We start from the raw sequence: 17,896 nt of genomic DNA, 5'->3' as shown, positions 1-17,896 counted from the left end.
TTTGGCCAAATTGCCTTCCACCACTTAAATACACAAAGACATATTTATACATATGAGTGTTGTGAAATAAGCTTAGTACTCCACCTGTGTAAAAGTCTAACTATTACTCAAAATATTACTCAAAGTTAGGATATTATAATCTGTAGCATATCAATAAACATGTACACGCTAAACAGAAAGGAGGGAGAGAGGCAGCATAGTGGAGCATGTGGAGATGGTGTTATGTATGTTCATAATGAGGTAAATGCAGCCAAACAAAAAAATAAATATTTGCTTAAAGCTTGGTGATTACAAACTGAAACATCTGTCCAATATTAGTTTGTGTTGCATTAATCAGATATTGTGTTAATTAATACGACTACTTCATTTTTGCTTCTAATAATCAGTTTTGAGTTAATAACAAGCCTGTATTTAATGCTCTTTTCCCACCACAGTCACTGCTTTACATTGTGACTTTTGTAAATTCCATCTGCGCTGCTTATTTAATGCCTCCTTTTCAGAGGCGGGCAATTTCCCCCTCGCAAATCGGACAGTTGCAAGTGGCGTGACCTCAGTAAATCCAGCCGAATACATAATCAACTAATTACTATTCTCTTCCAATGCATATGCAATGAGGAGAAAGGTGCACCTCGCAGATACTCACACAAATGACACGCAAATTGCGACACCGGCCTGGTGCATCTGCTTGATAAATACAGCATGTGTTTGGTGCAGAATGCGCCACATCTAAAGAACAGGCGCACAAGCCTTAGTATATCTGGCCCTGAGTGGTGTATGCAGTTTTCAGAGAGATTCTGGCTTGACCAAACTGGGTTGGTGATTATTGCGGGTAGGCCACAAGATGTAGAGCCATGCATGAAAATTAGCCCTCATTACTTTCTGTTCTCATTCAGGCTGATGTTCCCCGCTCCTTTTCTTCTGCTCTCACTTCATTTTTTCGCTCTCTGTTGCTCCGTCTGTTTTCTTTGGAGGGAATAAAACTGGGTCATGTCTTCCTCCTCCTCCTCCTCCTCTTCCTCTTCCTCCTACTTCTCCTCTTCCTCCTCCTTCTCCTCCTTCTCAGTGACTACAATGGGATGAAAAAAAAGGGTGAATTAATGCTGTGCTGGTGGATGTATGGGAAGATCGTAATGTATAGATATAGTCATGGTCATCCACACACACACAAACACAGCTCTGTGCTCACATCAGTTTGCAACTAGTGCAATGTATGACACTCCATCCAAAAGCACTTGAAACATATCTCTCCTCTCTCGGTGCATCTCACACACCCATTGTGTGCCTCTCTCTTCTCCAGAACAAGGTGCATCTCGCATGCTGCTTTTCTTTCTGCTACGTCTTTATCTAACATTTCAGCGTGGACTACCTGCCGCCACAGCTCAATAGTTCTGTCAGGTTCACCTTTTTAATGTGTGAAGATGTCAGAGTCTCTCTCTCACACACACACAGATAACTAACAATCCAATGCTATCACAATGCTCCGTGTTGCACATGATAACAATGGTGATACAATACGTTTCAGTCAGACCGATACTGGATTTCTGAGGCTGATACAGATACCGATGTTTGAGAATTTATAAAATCTGATAATGATAGTCATTTTTACAAAAACCTAAACATATCACATTACTTATGCGTAAACCTATTCAGTGTGAGTAATGTATCTGCAATAATTAAATATACTACCATGTATAGTATCCTAATTTACTTCTTTTAATGAGTTAAAGGTTAACTCACCTGCTTCTTTCTTCCAAGCATGTAAGAAAAACTGTGGCTGTGAAATTCACATAGAAAGCAAAGACCTTATCTAGATCATTGTTTGGTTTGTCTGTTCTGGGCTACTGTAAAAAATAATGACAGTTCAACATGGTGGACTGCATGGAAGAGGGCCACTGTCACTGTAAATATAAAGGGGTCGAAAACAGCGATTCTAATTTTTCAGGTGATTATATCCTAATGTAAACTTACTGATGAATAATATATTCCATTCCTGCCCATAGATACTATGAAATCTTGCACACTAGACCTCTAAGTAAAAATAAAATAAATAAAATTGCATATCAAATTATTATCAAGTATTGAAAGTTATAATATAAAGCAAAATCTTGTATTTTTACAGACATCAGGAATCATTAAAATTTCATATTTCTTAAAGGGAGTTTGGTGTAATTTTTTCTCGAACAGTGCTAAGAAATTTAGTTTGATTCAAACTGTTAATGTATATATATATTTTTTAATATTTTGTCATCACTACATATGCTGTATATATAACTGTTAGTTATTGGTTTGTATTGATTACTGACAGTGGCAATCAACTAGTACTAATCAGTTTCTAATGGCAGTATACAGTGAGTGATTGTGCCTTGTGTGTGCCTTTTAAACTACTTGTAGAAATATCTTTGTAACAGTCCAAGATAGATGATAACACTGTTATGATAACACTATTTAACACTGTAAATTGGAGTGATACATGTCCAATCAAATTACGTAGTTGAACTAACTGTTGCGTATCTTTTCTTTATGTTTGCACCTACGTATATACATGTACACATCTGTTTACACGTATACATATATTGTACAGTGTGCTACCTTTATCACACTCAGAATGTAGGGGGAGCAGGTGAACTCAGTATTTATCAGTTTATTTTCAGAGATCCAGAGGCTGCTGTGAAAGGATTAGGCGATTAGAAAGGCAACGGTCTGAGATTGGCCAGCAGGCCTCATCAGATAAAACATGTTTAGAGCAAACAAAAGCCCAGCTCTGCTCTGTCAGGACATCGCCAGACCACTTTGATCTCTTCGCTCTTCCTGACGAAGCTACAAGAATCTCTGTCACATCTTCAGATGCCTGTCTCCCAAACAAAGCCTTGTCAGATGTTGGGGCTCATTTCTCAGGGCTGCTCCGGCTATTCTCACATTAATTACTTGACAACCCTTCTGGGGGCCAAGAGGTTCTGCCAGCCCTGCAGGTTTCAACCCTTAACAAAGCTCTGACACCATACAGATGTAGTAGACTCTCTGCTCTGATGAACAATATATTATGTTTTTATGTAACAACATCCCATCATCTGCAGCTAACAAGGATGGCGACAGGTTTTTGATCTTTGAACATTTTCCACAATTGTACAAAATAGATTTCTGCCCTTCTCTTTCTCTTTGTCCCTCCACCATGTTTCCCCCTCGTATCCAATAATGACGGCCAGAGTCGTGTTCTTTCATATTGCAAGATCAGCCTTTCTCGAGGGACAAAGTTATGATTAGATTTGTTTGTGAAGGACAAATTTCAAAAAAAGCGGGTCGATTCAATAAAGAGAATTTACACAGTGGGTGTAAACTTGTTATTCAATTTGGCAGCACCAGGTAAACTGATGGACAGCGGTAGATGGAATCAGCCTCTCCTGAACAACATCTATTATCGTCCACAGCCTACTGTAAATTACCCCTCAGGGGACTCTGGACTAAATTCAAACAGTTAGCATGTCATTTTCTTGAGTCCATCCTAACATGGTTTCATACAAAATAAACTGATAATTATATTCTTCAGTGTTGTGCATACGTGTATGTTTGTGTTTGTCCTCAGGCGTGCCGTAGGAGGATATTAGGCAGTTCTTTGAGCGGAGCCTGATCAGATTTACAGTCGAGAGAGAGAGAAAAAGACACATGGGAAATCTAGTCGTGCTGAACTCATCAACAGAAGTGCTTGAGTACTGTGCTAACAAACAGCATTCTCAAATTGTTTCACTATTGCTCTGCAACAACATCAGCCTGGCATTATGTTTCTGGAAGTCATTTTAATTTTTGCAGATTTAATTTCAAAATGGCTGAGACAGAAAACCAAAAATGCATTATTTATCCCAATGCAGCTTCAATTAGATTTATTGCAGCCATCATCAAGTAAAGATTTGACGTCAGAGGGCTATTTTTGGCTGATTAACTATAAACTGGACACATAAAAATGTCTTTATCGCTATGTTTGTGTGAAGCACAACAACCGTGTTGTTGTCAGTTTGGGGATCAAATTGGTGGCTTAGATGTGTCTAACATGAATGCTGACTGAGACTTTTCTGGCTCAGATTTCTGACAGATGAAGCAAGCCTGTGTATTGCATTATTTAAGTGTAAGTGCCTTCTCTCACTCAAAATATTTTTTTGATTTCAGACACTGAGGGGGTTCAGAGAGAATATTAACGATTGCTGTTTCATTTCAAAAACTTTTGACGCTCCTCTAACCGCCTTTTAAGCTCCCAGAGAATTTTTGATTCTTGTTTAGTATTGTCTTTTTGTCTTCTGTGTCCGGTTGAAGTTTTAACTCCGTGTCCAGGGCTCTTTTTTTCTTTTCTTGTTTTTTTTGGTTGCTGTATGCCCTTGTCAACGTTCCGAGGTGCTCAGACAGACCGTAATGATCTGGCAGGAGTCCAAGACAGCTACTGAGCTACTGATACTGTAGGCTTGAAGTGGTTGTCCTCTCATTTTATCTCATCTTATAACAGCCCAAGCTCCTTGAGACACTCACCGTTGTGCAGTGCAAAAATGTGTAACACTTTAACCTCTGTGTGTCTTAAACTTCAGTACTGAAAACTGGTTTTGAACTGCTACTGGTCCCACCTTTATCAGGCCTGGGGATTTGTTAGGAAACATTTCACATCTTCTCCCGGCATTTGTATAGCGTTAGCAATCATGTAGACTGGCTATAGTACTCAAAAGTGCAATACAACATAATGTTAACAGAATTAGAATGAGTAAAACTTTATTGTTACTCAGTAAATGACATAATAATGCCACTGACCTTGAACCAGGTTCTATTTTTCCTTGCCACCATCGGCAAGTGCTTGCTCATGGTGTGAATTTTTGCATCTCTAAATAATATTATAAAGAGTCAGTCTAGACCTGCTATATATAAAAAGTAATAAACTTCTTTTATGATTTGACGCTATATAAATAAAATTGAATTGAAGTTTTGGACAGGCTAGCTGTTTCCTCCTGTTTCCAGTATTTATGCTAAGCTAAGCTCACCTGCTATTGGTAGCAGCTTCATCTCACAGACATGAGAGTAGAAACAATCTTCTTATCTAATGCTCGGTGAGAAAGTATATTATTTGATTGGTATTAAATACATTGATGGTTTTGTATTCAAAATGTAGTGCTCTGATACTTTCGGTGTTTATTTACTTTTTTTTTTTGAGGATTATTGTTGTGATTTTTGGTCCGGCTTTTTTATCAGTCAGCAAAGGCAGGGCAGGAAAATGGGTGAGAGAGAGAGAGAGGAGGGTTATAACATATAATAAAAGTCGCCAGCTGGAATTGAACCGGTGAAGTTGTGAAGGTCTTGTGCAATCTTGGTGTCTTTTCTCACTTTATAATAATTACTGATAAACAGCAGATAAGATAAGACCCAGAATCAGTAAGCAAAATCAATATCTAAACCGAGTCTGAGCATATTCTTTATTTATTTAGTTTATTTAGCTTCACCGTGTGCTCTCTCTCTCTCTCTATTATCTGCTGTAAGATTTAGTGGACGGTACAGTCTACAGCTTAGCATCATCTCAGATGTATTGGGCGCAGCACAGCACAATAAATCCTTCTCATAGATTGACTAAGTTGATTAGAGAACTTACACTTTTTGCCAAAAATCCTACGTGAGTTCTTTCTTCTTCTCTTTTGTTTTTATCACTTGGCTCTCATCCCATTTCTCCTTGTATCTCTTACAGACTAACACCCTCCCTAACATTTCCCTCTCTACCTTCTCTCCTCTTGATGACAAGGTCACAAAAGGTCAGCAAGCCCTGCTCTGTAATTGTCATCATTAAAAGTATGTGGAGCGTGTGGGTCTCTCTGCTTCATCAGTCGGCTCTTGAGTGGAGTGAACCAGGTCAATACGACCTTAGCATGGCTCTATTTAGTAGAACATTACTCGACAAAGATTCCTCTGTTCCGGCTCCTGTTTAGAGCGCAGCACTAAGTTCATGACATTTAAATCAGCCTGCGATTGAGCCCTTAAAAAAACTATTGAAAATGGTTCTCTCAAAAGTGATTAATTGGTTGGAGCACTTTGCTGATGGAGAACGTGACATACAAAGAAAAACACACATGCACACACATATGTTAACACATGAATGCCGGCTGGCACACGTGTAATCAGGCACAGATAATAAGTACAACTTAAGGAAAATGTGTGACTCATGCATCTGAGTCTTAAAGCCTGTTATTTGTCTTTCTCCTGTCTCTCTTTTTTTATTGCACACACACTGCCAAACCCACAACCGTGTTGTAGCTACACAATTTATTATTTATTTTTAACAATTTGCTTGTTGACCGCAATGCCTGTAGGCTTGAATACATGTATTTTTATACTCCATCTCTCATACACAGAGGCACTCAAAGGAAGTGTCCCAATTTTACTATGATTCTAGTATTATATCGTTGTAGTCTTCACTGCCTCTACCTCCCATACTGTAAACACACAGTTACTTTTGGCAGTGTCTCATTGTTGTAAGAGTTTGGGCTAATCCAATAACAGAGCTCTGTTTGTAGACAAGACACTGTTAAGTTGTCAGAAAGCCATGCTGCTTAAGAAATAAGAAAGCCTTCAGATGCCTGAGTGAGTCAGCAGTACATGCCCACAGAAAATTTGAATTGCATTAATTAGGCTCTCTAACTGAACCAAAAGAAAATAATTGTTGTTCTGGAATTTAAGCAAGAAACTCTTTTATATAGTTGTTTCTGGCTTTCTTACGTGCTCACTGAGCTTGCCACATTCACCTCAGAGCTCTTATCTTTGCTGTCTGTAAGTCCCTGGATGGGAAAAAAAGACATTTATGAATGCATCACTTACTGTAGATTGAAATAACTTTTTTCTAACATCACTCTGTGTTTTTCAGAAATCAACATTTGTAGGTTGTCGCCGTTATAACTTCATTGAGTCGCACCAATCAATGTTCTTTGATTTTTGAAAAGAGTAACTGAACGTTCTGTTTATTCCTAGTCTCTATTGGAAAACAGCTGCTGCACCAGCAGGTCCTTCTGTCCCAGTGCATTCGGTTTCTACTTCTCACTGCCTTGAAGCACAATATAGTCTTGTCATCCAACTTTCCATTAGATTTAAATGCAAAAACAACAGTTTTGATGTCAAATCAACACATTTTGAGTTCCAACACCTGCTCCATTTTGTAATCTTGATTGTGTTGAGTGTCGGCTATTGTATCATTGAGAGTGAACGGTAAGTCTATTTTTAAACATCCAGCAGACTGGTGTAAATGCCGTATTGACTGACAGATGAATGAAATAGCAGTGGTTTGCACACATCCAGAAGTAAACGCATTTTGTTGCCATCATCTGCCTGACAAGAACATGTTTGAACCTGTCCGTTGTTCTATTTAGGTGATGTATTGACCACCTTGTCTCCATCCTTCTTCTCCAGCTCAACAGATTTCCTTCTCTCAACAAACTATTTGTTGTGTACTAACTGTAAACAAAATATGACTAACTGAAGAAAGTGACAAATGCTAAACTTCTTCTAATAGATTTTTTATGCAATTATCTAGCATTACATATAAAACAGATCATACTTGATATAATGCATTTTGACTTGTCAATTTAGAAAATGCTAATTTTTATAAAAGCGCTTTAACAAGACATTACATTGGTCAACAATGTTAAACAATAAATTTGCTCAAATTCACAGCTGGCTCTTCGCCCACCTTGTTTCTCTGTTAATCAAAATATTGCTTAGATTTGGCAGTGTGGTAGCTAACGTCAGCTGCTTTAGTTTTTCATTTCATTCAGTGAAATCAATTTCATTCAAATGAAACCGTTACATAAACATGTGAGTTCAGAGGTAATGTTGCGCGTCCTGCCTGCGACATGTAAACCTGCAGAGATTATAACCTCACTTCACCTCTCTTTTAGTCTAAAAGTGGATGTTGCAGTGAATGTGGGCAGATCTGTAAACAGCTGCAGTGATTATGTGGTGTCGCCGTGTAGCAGCAGCACCTTTGGCAGAACTATGAGTGAGCCGAGCATTAAGAGAGGACATGTGTTGCAGATGAGTGTATCATAGAGTTATCCAGTATAACTGTCTGGCAGGTTTTGCTAAGTTTCTGTCAGAGCATCTGGCTTGTTCACGATTTGTTTAAGATGGTTTAGCACAGAATAATCTCACTGTCAGTTGTACAGTTATCTGGAATATGGAGGATAATAAAGCATTTATAAATTCCTCTTGTTCTACTGCACAATTCCAGGTACACCAACATTAATTTCAAGAGACATGATGCCAATAGTAAACACCAAAATTAAAATGTATAAACCAGCTTACAGACTGAAATATGTAAATTTTTGCCACATCATGTTACCAATTAGAGTATTAGCGGGAAAAAGTTACGATTGAAAAATGGAGATAAATCTTAATTCTAGTGAAATATGGCGGTGCAAATCTATTTAGCTTTAGTGTCCCTTATTTATTTCATGTTTATTTTTTTATATAGCATGGATCAGTACCACATATCACACCATTAGTAGCCTAAGGCAGTCTGCAATGGTCATCCTGAGAAGGAATAATAACTACTAAACTCAAATGAAAATAGATACACATCAAAAAAATATATCTAAAAGTCAGCGGAGTAAACATTACTAGTAACAAGTGGGTTGTTAAAGTCCTTAATGCGTCGCAAAATTAAGTTAACCATTTACTCGTTTTCCATCCATCCAAATGACAGCAGTATCGACCAATCATTGTGGAGTAAATGACTAGCGGTGACTGTTGGAGGGACTCATTTACTTTAGATGTCTAGAATGGATCAGTACTACGTCTTCATACATAAGCTGGTGTTCAAAAACAGAAATGCGTGTGTGAGGAGCATTCATGTAGTGTGCCCACATCACATGCACATGTGTGTTGAAACAATGCACACATCCTGTTCTTTCAAGTTGTTTACCTCCATGCAAAATCTTACTGCGTAACCAGTTAACCAATAGAAATAATCAGCATGATTTCATGTCATGCTCATGAACATTGAACCAATCGGATTGCCTGCTTGAAATGACACGTAGTACAATCTACATGAAGCAATGATGAGCGCTCAACAATTGAACCAACTGAATGGTTCAGCTCTATAAATGCAAAGGCTCTCCCCTCATGGATATTATAATTTAATTTGTGTGTGTCTTTGTTGTTACAAACAAACTGCTGGCTATGGTGTGAGTACTAATGAACAAGGAGAGAGAAATGTATCTGTACACACAGCTCGGTGAAGAAATGTATTACCAAGCTTCATGGTATTGGCTCTTTGTCAACGTAATTGTACCTTGACAAAACCAGTTTTGTTTGAGACATTGGTAATAAATGTATTCACTGGAGCCGAGCGTGCGGTTATATTTTTCCTCCTCTTTTGGTTGAAATCTATTCTGTTCATCAGCGCTACCATGACTAAAACCAAGATTAATTGCTTTCATATCTCTGGTGTGGGATCACAACCACATAGAAACACACGCACGAGTGTCTTAGTACTACACACGTTTTTTTCTCTCTCCCTTTTTTTTTTTTTTTGCACACGGTACGCCGTGTACCAGATCAAAATGAATCTGCTTGGATCAAAATGAGACTGGTCTAATTGACAGCGAGACTTCAATGCTGTGCCGACGGTATACGGCATGCAGGGTTTGTCTCAGTTGGAACCAAACTAATCTCTACAGCGTTAAATAAATGTAAAAGATAAAGAACGATACTTTGTTTTTTTCAGATGCATATACGTAGAGAGGCAGGTGTGTGTTTGCAACAGTTGCTGATGCACTCCCCTCTTGCTGAGTACATGGCTCTCCATGTTTATCATAACTGCATACAGATGATGTTGATAGAGCTTGTTCATCCCTTGAAGGAAACAGAGGCTCTATTTGCATCTGACATTAAAGTAGGGAGTGAGCGTGGCGGCTTATTACAAAGCCGACAAGGAGGAAAACCTGATGCATAATGCACCTCTGTGGACAGAAAACATCAGAGCAACGAGGCTACCGCCTGCTCACTCTTCTAACAGCATCAATTCCACTTTCCCAATCACCTCTCTGTCTGACAGCCACGATGAGAAGAGCGAGGCAGAGGGAGGGAGGGGAGACATAGATATAGAAGAAATCATACTACTGCTTGAATATGCAATTAGTTTGGCAGCTACAGTGACTGAGCAACATCATCTGAGCAGGGAAGAGTGAGTGGGAGAGATCGAGATCAGGAGTGAGGAAGGCAAAAAAAGAGAGACAGAGGGAAGGAGGGAGAGAGCAAGTGTACAGCTTTGAGGCATTCCATCATCTACCAAACTCCTGCAGCTTCCCTCTTCCCTCCTCCTCCTCCTCCTCGTCCTCCTCCTCCTCCTGGAGAGAGAGAGCAACAGAGAAGAGGAAGAGCAAGAGAGAGAGAGAGAGAGTGAGAGAGTCACGCTTACAAGCCAGCAGAGAGAAGAGACGTCAAGAGGAGGATCTACAAAGGGGGGGGGAAAAAATCCTTCTCTCTCTTCTGCTGCCTCTCTCCGTACATCCTACGGGCAGTGAGGAGCGAGGAGGATCCGGCTGGCATATTTTCTGCGCTGCTTCCCCGCGATTTCTGAGGCTGTATAACAGAGGGTGGAGTGCAGGGAGAGCCGCCGAGAGCTCGATCGGTGACATCGCTCCGCAGCAGCAGCAGCAGCAGCAGAAGAGTGCTGTAGAGGAGCCGGGATGCTTAACAACCTGACCGACACAGAGGAGGGGGACGGGGGAGCGCAAAGCCAGGGTGAGTGATGGGATGTGTCAGGCACACACACACACACACACACACACATAAAACAGGGATAAACATGTATTAAAACGGGGACATGGCAATGCAAGACACATACTGTGTATTTGCCCACTCGGAACACAATATGCACAATTTAGGTTTACACGCACAACCTGATGAGAGTGAGCGGTCATTGGAAGAGGTAGTGTGTGCGCTTGCGTGTGTGTGTGTGTGTGTGTGTGTGCGTGTGCGTGTGTGTTACAGCATTGTACGGTGGTCGGCCTGCTTGCCTCCACTGCTGCTGCTCTTACTGCAAGACTGTTGTGACAGGAATAGTAATGTGCTCACTCCATACGATGGATGGCAAGTGTAAGGGCATTACAGTTTTGTCCAGTACATGCACAGACTTGCACCAACATACACCAACACACAATAACACACACTAACACACACACACACACACACACACACACACACACACACAGATGTACAGTAAAGAGTGTTTTTCTGGTGCAGCCATCCAATTGTTCATTCACTCTTCATGACGATGTAAATACTCCCTACGCATATGGTGTTCTCTATACAGGAGGTATGGGCATGTGTGCACTCACGCAAACACTCACTGACACACACTCACACACACACGCACACAAGCACTCACAATTACAGATACCAAGCCACCATTGCTGCTAATCCCTTTGCCCCCAGCTGTCAAAATCAGCCCTCCATCCAATCCCCATCGCTCAGCCCAGTCCTGAGTCTCTGCAGGCTCTCTGGAGAAAACCTGTAGGTCGCTGGTTTGTGCAGAGCTGTGTTGTGAGTGCTCTTATCCCGGCTGTTCACCAGAGAGCGCATGAATTCTCAGGCTCAGACGGAAATTGAAACGAAGTGTTAGTGACAAGCGCTGCACATTTTGTAACTGTATTAAGTCATGAATGCAGTGAAAGTGCCTGATAACTTTGGTTTCGGCCACCATTTTCATACCCATTCGCACTGAGGATAATTCTGCAGTTGTCTGTGCAGAAGCTGCAAACCAGCAGTATTTCTTTTTTCCTTTTGCTATATGTTAAGGATCGTTTGTAGCTCTCTCTCTCTCTCTCTCTCTCTGAAGGCACAGCTCTATCCCTCACTGCCCTCTTTTTTGTTTCCTTCTCACTCTTTCATGTCTCCCATCCTGCGTTTTGCACAGACCTGCCTGTTGTTGTCAGCCCTGGACTCTCGGGGGGATGCATTGGGGAGACAGGTTGCGGATGAGAGAACAGTCACTATGCTGCTTCTCCTACCTGTGAGGGCTTAATGATAAAAATAGATCAGCGCTGGGAACATGAATATTTAACTTAATGCGGGCATCTCTTTTTTTTTTTCTTAGGGGGGGAATTACAAGAGCACAAACAGCAGTTGTAAGAGGTTGGTGGCCGGGTTTGAAGCATGACCCCGTTTATAAGTGCGACGAATTGGAACCATCAAGGGCAGGTTACCAAGCGTGACATAAAGCCACATAACAGCGCAAGCAGAAGTGTTAAGCTAATCGAATTACTTGAGCGTTGCTGCCTCTGTGTGTGTGTGTGTGTGTGCTTCTACCTTACCTATCACTGTCGAATTTAGCATCCGATTTACACGTGCGTGTGTGTATGCACCCATGTGTGTGCAGAATTTCAAAGTTGACACGCGTGTTCATTCTGAGCACATGCTAACACGCTGAGAGGTGTGCGGTTGCGGCTCATCACCTCTCATGCTATATATAGACGTCAGACTGTTTCATGTGTCAGGCTGTCTCTTTTTATCTCTAATGCATAGAAGATATGCACAAACCTACATGTAACGTGCTCAGAGCCGTGTTGGGACCCCCCTCTGAGAGTGCCCACCACCACCACCACCACCACCACCACATCTCTTTGTGTTTCCTATCTCCCTCTCTCTTTTTGTTACTCTGCAGTAGCAGCATCTCTCAGGATAGGGCCTCATTCACATACACATTCACCCCCCCCCTTTCTTGCATCCCTTTTATCTGAATCACAGCTCTGCTAAGCTAGCTGTGCAACAACCTGAATAACTCTGTTTAGTCATCAGTACTATGCAGGGCAGCTCCGGATAGGGAGGGGAGGGCTTTTCGCCTCTGTACAGTAGGAATGTCACAGGCTGCCGCTGTCCACTCTCCCCCTGTGCTGAAAGTGGCTCCCCCCTCTTTCCCCCTCTCGATCCAGTAGTACATATATCCAGCCGCTCAGGGCTGCCTAGCCCTGTCCAAGGTGCTGATTTATAGCCTTCATTACACGGCTGGGTTACAGCTGGGGAGAGGACAGCGACTTACATACAGCATCAGGGTGGAGATGTGTGTTCTTGCACTGTGCACCTTTTCCTAAGCATGAATGGAATAATTGTTAGGGAAATAAATACAAAAGTAATGTAAGGGAACTAAAAGAGAAGCAGATCTATGTTGAGTCATGGACAGATTTACATAAGTTGTCATGCTGGTATCCCACTATGTTGTCAGATTTTCCCTCTGTGGAGGTGAAGTGTCAGCAGTGCAAGGAGGTGGGATGGGAAGAGTTGAAGGAAAGGTGAAGTTTTAGTGATTTATTTGCAGCACAGAGAGGATTTGCAGAGCATGTCTTTAGCACAAAAAGGGAATCTGTTGGATTTCGTGATGAGGACACGGTTGGAGAGTTTCATTTTACATCTGACTGAATCATGTAACATTCTGTCATCATTACAACCATAATCTCCAGTATAAACAATGTTTTGCTCGGACAGTCAGAGCAATCATTGTTTATGGTGGGCCGTATCAAGAGGAGCTGTTAGTGTTGCCTGCGTTATTGTTAGCAAGCAGAAGTAATTTCATGCTACACACTCCAAATGTTTGTTACTGTCTGCAGTTTTTCATTTATGTATTCAGTCGCTCATTAATGTGTCCGTTCGGTTTATTCGCTCCAGTTTAATGACTGAGTAGCTTTTGTAACGTGTGCATAATTGAATGTTGCTCATGAGTTGACTGCCTGGACTGTCTTTGACTCTGCGGGTCAGCTGATACTCCCGATAGATTACACTCTGGAGGCTTATTTGGAAAACACTTCAAACATTATTACCTCTGTTGAGAAACATTTTATTGATCCCATGCATGGAAATTATAAGAAAAAATGCATAGCGTAGATAACTTAAAAAAAAATACATGCATTATGAGTATTTAATGTATACAAATGAAAAATGAATAGTGCAAAATATTTACACCAACATGAAGCATATCAAACATATTGAGACAAAAACACTCACATATGGTAGTTGAAATACAAATAAGTTGTTGTCTTCAAGAGTTCAGTTTATTTAATACCTGTGATTACCGTGGTAACGGCGCACACATGAATTTAATAAAGAAGTCATTTTGATTTCATGCTGCACACGATGATCAACATTCATTTACAGTAAAGCTAGATTTCTGTGTGTTTAAAGGCAATTAGAATACTGCACAGGAATGGTGGACTCTGCCACTAGCAATGATAAATAATATGTAGAGAGGTAATTGCGTCCAGAATGTTGTCAGATGTCAGATTTTCCTCTGGAGGTGAAGTGTCAGCAGTGCAAGGAGGGGGGATGGGAAGAGTTGAAGGAAAGGTGAAAAGGTAGCTCTGTGGTTGCACACAAAAGTGTTCAAACGTACTATCAAAATCAGATTTTAAGTTTAAATATACAAAAAACTGCACTTAAAGGTTTGACTGATTTTGGTTTGATGTTTCTTCTTTTGCTGCTGTTGAATGACTTTCACTTCACCTGTCATTGGATTTGTGTTTGATCAGTATCTACTCATGAAGCACTTTACATGGCTCATTTAGGTATTTATGACCCAATTTCATACATGAGGAAGCAACGTGTATGAAAGGCGCTGGCCTCAGTGGTTCTATACAGCAGGTACATTTAAATAAAGGTAACATCTGAGACATGCATGATGTAAAATTTAATTGACTTTGGAGATGTTGCTGTTAAATTCATCAAACCGTGATAACTGCTCATATTTTATTCCATCTACAGTATCACAGATGTGTCCGTCTAGGACAGCGATGATAAATCGATTAGTTGTTTAGCAGAAGATTAATGTTTTTTTTTGTAATTTTTCAAGCAAAAATGTCAAATATTGTTTTATGAATGTGTCTTTTTCCTGTATGATCATTCTATATAATATCTTTGGGTTTTGGTCAAACAAGCAACGAGCAACTTGAACAGCAGCAAGCAAGCAGGTTGTGGGAAATTATAAGAGGCATTTTTCTCTGTTTTCTGACATTTTGTGGGCCGAACGGTTAATCAAGAAAATAGCCAGCAGATTATTTAATAATGAAAATAATCATTAGTTGGAACCCCCCCATCCATCCATCAATCCATCCATCCATCCACTCAGTCAGTCAGTCCGTACTCTTGGTCAAAGCTGTGAATAGGGTTGTAATGATGTTTTAGTTATGGCTGACTGCATAATACTGCAAAACGCTCCCCGGGGCCCTCTCCTAGGGAGCGAGTTGTTGTGCATGCTCAACGTCATTATTCTCTGTCTACCCGCTCTGCGACTTATCTACTGTGAATGGAGAGAGAGAGTAGAAATGCACTGTAAGTGAGAGAGACTGCTGGCTAATACAGAACCACAGGCACTTGTTACTTGGAAAGGTAGGCTCTCTGATTACACACACAAAAAAAAAGCACTTTCACTAGCTTAGCACCAAAGTGTATCATCTCCACGTGAGTAGACAGACACATAGGCCTGTTGTAGCCTGCAGTCTAGAACTGTAGTCAAGGTCAAGTTTCATACTTTATTGCCATGTCAACCAAGTTAATTGCGTAGCAGGACAATGCTGTACGCTGCATTCTTCATTAGATATTCTTTGAAATGGAAAAGCTCTGCATCGTGCAAAAATGGTTTTGACTGTATTAGCTCTTTCTTTCTTTCATCCCTCTCAGTTCTTCACATTTATTTATTTATTTATTTTTGCTTTTTGTCTCCCCAAATACCACGCTCACAAAAAATCACCTGCTCATGAGTCAGTGCTATTTTTCAGCTATCTTACAAAGTCCAAATATAGATAATAATTATATAGCACTTAATTGAATTTAATAAAGGTAGGTATTCATTAAACATGGATATAGTGGCTTGAGATGAATTGGTTTTCTTGCTAATTAGAGGATGGTTACCATCAGTAGTGGGTGTCCACATATAATGGATGGGTATTCATTCATTGGTTTGTCAATTAATAAGCAGATGAGTATAATCAGCAGTGAAGGGCTCTGCTTTTCCAACACTGTTGAGTCATACTGTTGCTGATGAAAATCTCACACAAAAGCAGAAACACACCCACATTAACACACAGGCACATACATGTTTTAGAGAACACCATTAGTCATATATGTTCTTTTTTTATTACATATTCATATAGCATTTGGTTGGATTTAAAACTCAAACACGAAAGTAAAATCACTCCCTTTCATTTGGAACACAATTTCTTTGAATGAATCTAATTGTAAGGCTACAGCGGCACAAATCTCTGCACAGCAACAAAAGCAGTGGTAGGAAAATACAGGCGAGGAGGGTTTCTGAGGTAAAAGATTTCAAATGGATGGATGGTCTCGGAGAGAAATAGATGGCTGGGTTTTATGGAGGGGAAGAGGAGGTCAGTGCAAGTGAAGGAAAGAGATGAATCATGCCAGAAGAAGCTCAACCAAGCTGAACTTCCGTATTCTCTCTCACTTCGTTCATTAAAAGGTACGGAAAATTGTGGCACCTTGCAGGTTGTTTCTGCATTATTACCACTGTATGAATCAATGTATTATACTTATTTTTCATTAAGTCAGAGAAATAATGAATACAAAGTATTTATACTTGATATATGAAAGATGAAAATCTTATTAAAGAAGCAATACATAATCATAGAGTATCAGAGAGAAATATGTAATTTATTTTTGAGAGACGGGAAGACAAAAGCACGAATGAGCTAATGGTGTTACGTTGCTAAATGTCTCCTGAGAAAGCTGCATTTGTTAGAAAACACTCAAGGACAACAACACAGCCTAACTAGAAAACTCAAAGTAGGAAAAGGCGACATATCATCAGTACAGACAGTGTTTGTGTGCTGCTTCATGTTTTATTCAAATATCATTGCTGAGGTGTTTAACAAGCGGCCAGGCCACTTTACCACATTACCAGATTCAATCGAGTTCTGCTTCAGCAGGTTTATTACCCTGTAGGACTGTATGTGTGTACTCTTCGAGGACAACATCTGCTCAGGAAAGTAGCTCTCGAATGATCACATAACTGCTGTTAGTCATTTTATTGTGGGCACAGTGGGTCATCAGTAAACCGGAGTCTAATTTGGGTTTTAATAGTCATACACTTAAAAAATCAATAGGAGGAGGCAGAAATACATCTTTGAGTAAAAGATATGATTCTTGAGTACTTGCTATACTTAATGAAGGCAGTATGTTTAGACCATACACAGTATAAAGAATGGCTGTCGTAACCGTGACAGGTTTCTATAAGGGCTGTATGTGAAGCTCAAAATGTGGTGGCTCTGGACGGCGTTCCTGCCTGCGCCACCTCCCGGCTAATCTAATGGGCAAAGACATGGATTGTTGTCATGGACAGTTGTCATGCACAAGGAAATTAGCCAAAACTGTTTGTTTGTACCAGGCTGTAAACATGTTTATGTCTGCTGTCAAGTTGGACATTTTTATGGAGATTAACTTGTTCTGTAGCCAGCCTCAAGTGGCTGTTTGACGAACTGCAGTTTTTGGCACTTGGTATTGGTTTTCACTTCACAGCCATGAAGATTGCCGCTTAGTTTGGGCTAGCTTATTTGGGCTTGGCATGTTGGGAAATGTAGGAAATCAGTAGAAGTATAAATCACAGAATGAGGTAAAGTCCAATAAAGGTAAAGTAGATTACAGCATCAAACCACAACTCTTTTGAATGCCTTACATACTGTACACTACAGTGTTTAATAAAGTGATTATTTAACACTTCTGTTTAATGAAGACGTGAGCTTTATGTAATCTGATTTGGTTGTGGTGTCCTCCATAGCGTGCGATTCTGCACAGGGCAGATAAAGTAAACGATTCCAGAGGAGCTGAAACACACCGATGAAGGAGTGACACATCCTCTCTGTCCTCCAGCTTGTTATTGAAGAGA

At 40.3% G+C, this 17,896-nt stretch overlaps 1 protein-coding gene across 3 annotated transcripts in view; it reads left to right on the top strand.

Moving 5' to 3' along the window:
• Positions 1–17,896, top strand: part of slc12a5a (solute carrier family 12 member 5a) — a 149,846-nt gene that overhangs the window by 45,792 nt on the left and 86,158 nt on the right. Inside the window, exon 1 of one of the 3 annotated variants that reach the window (XM_019258177.2) lies at positions 10,401–10,752. The exons of the other annotated variants lie outside the window; for them this stretch is intronic. Within the exon in view, the coding sequence (XP_019113722.2) occupies positions 10,698–10,752 (55 nt within the window). The 5' untranslated portion in view covers positions 10,401–10,697. Of the gene's footprint in view, positions 1–10,400; positions 10,753–17,896 lie in introns of those variants that run through there. 3 annotated transcript variants of the gene reach the window in all.

The sequence above is a fragment of the Larimichthys crocea genome, chromosome VI, assembly GCF_000972845.2.
Source record: "Larimichthys crocea isolate SSNF chromosome VI, L_crocea_2.0, whole genome shotgun sequence".
Taxonomy (NCBI): Eukaryota; Metazoa; Chordata; class Actinopteri; family Sciaenidae; genus Larimichthys; species Larimichthys crocea.
The sequence above is the reverse complement of the archived record's forward strand: the minus strand, read 5'-3'. Positions and strand labels throughout refer to the sequence as shown.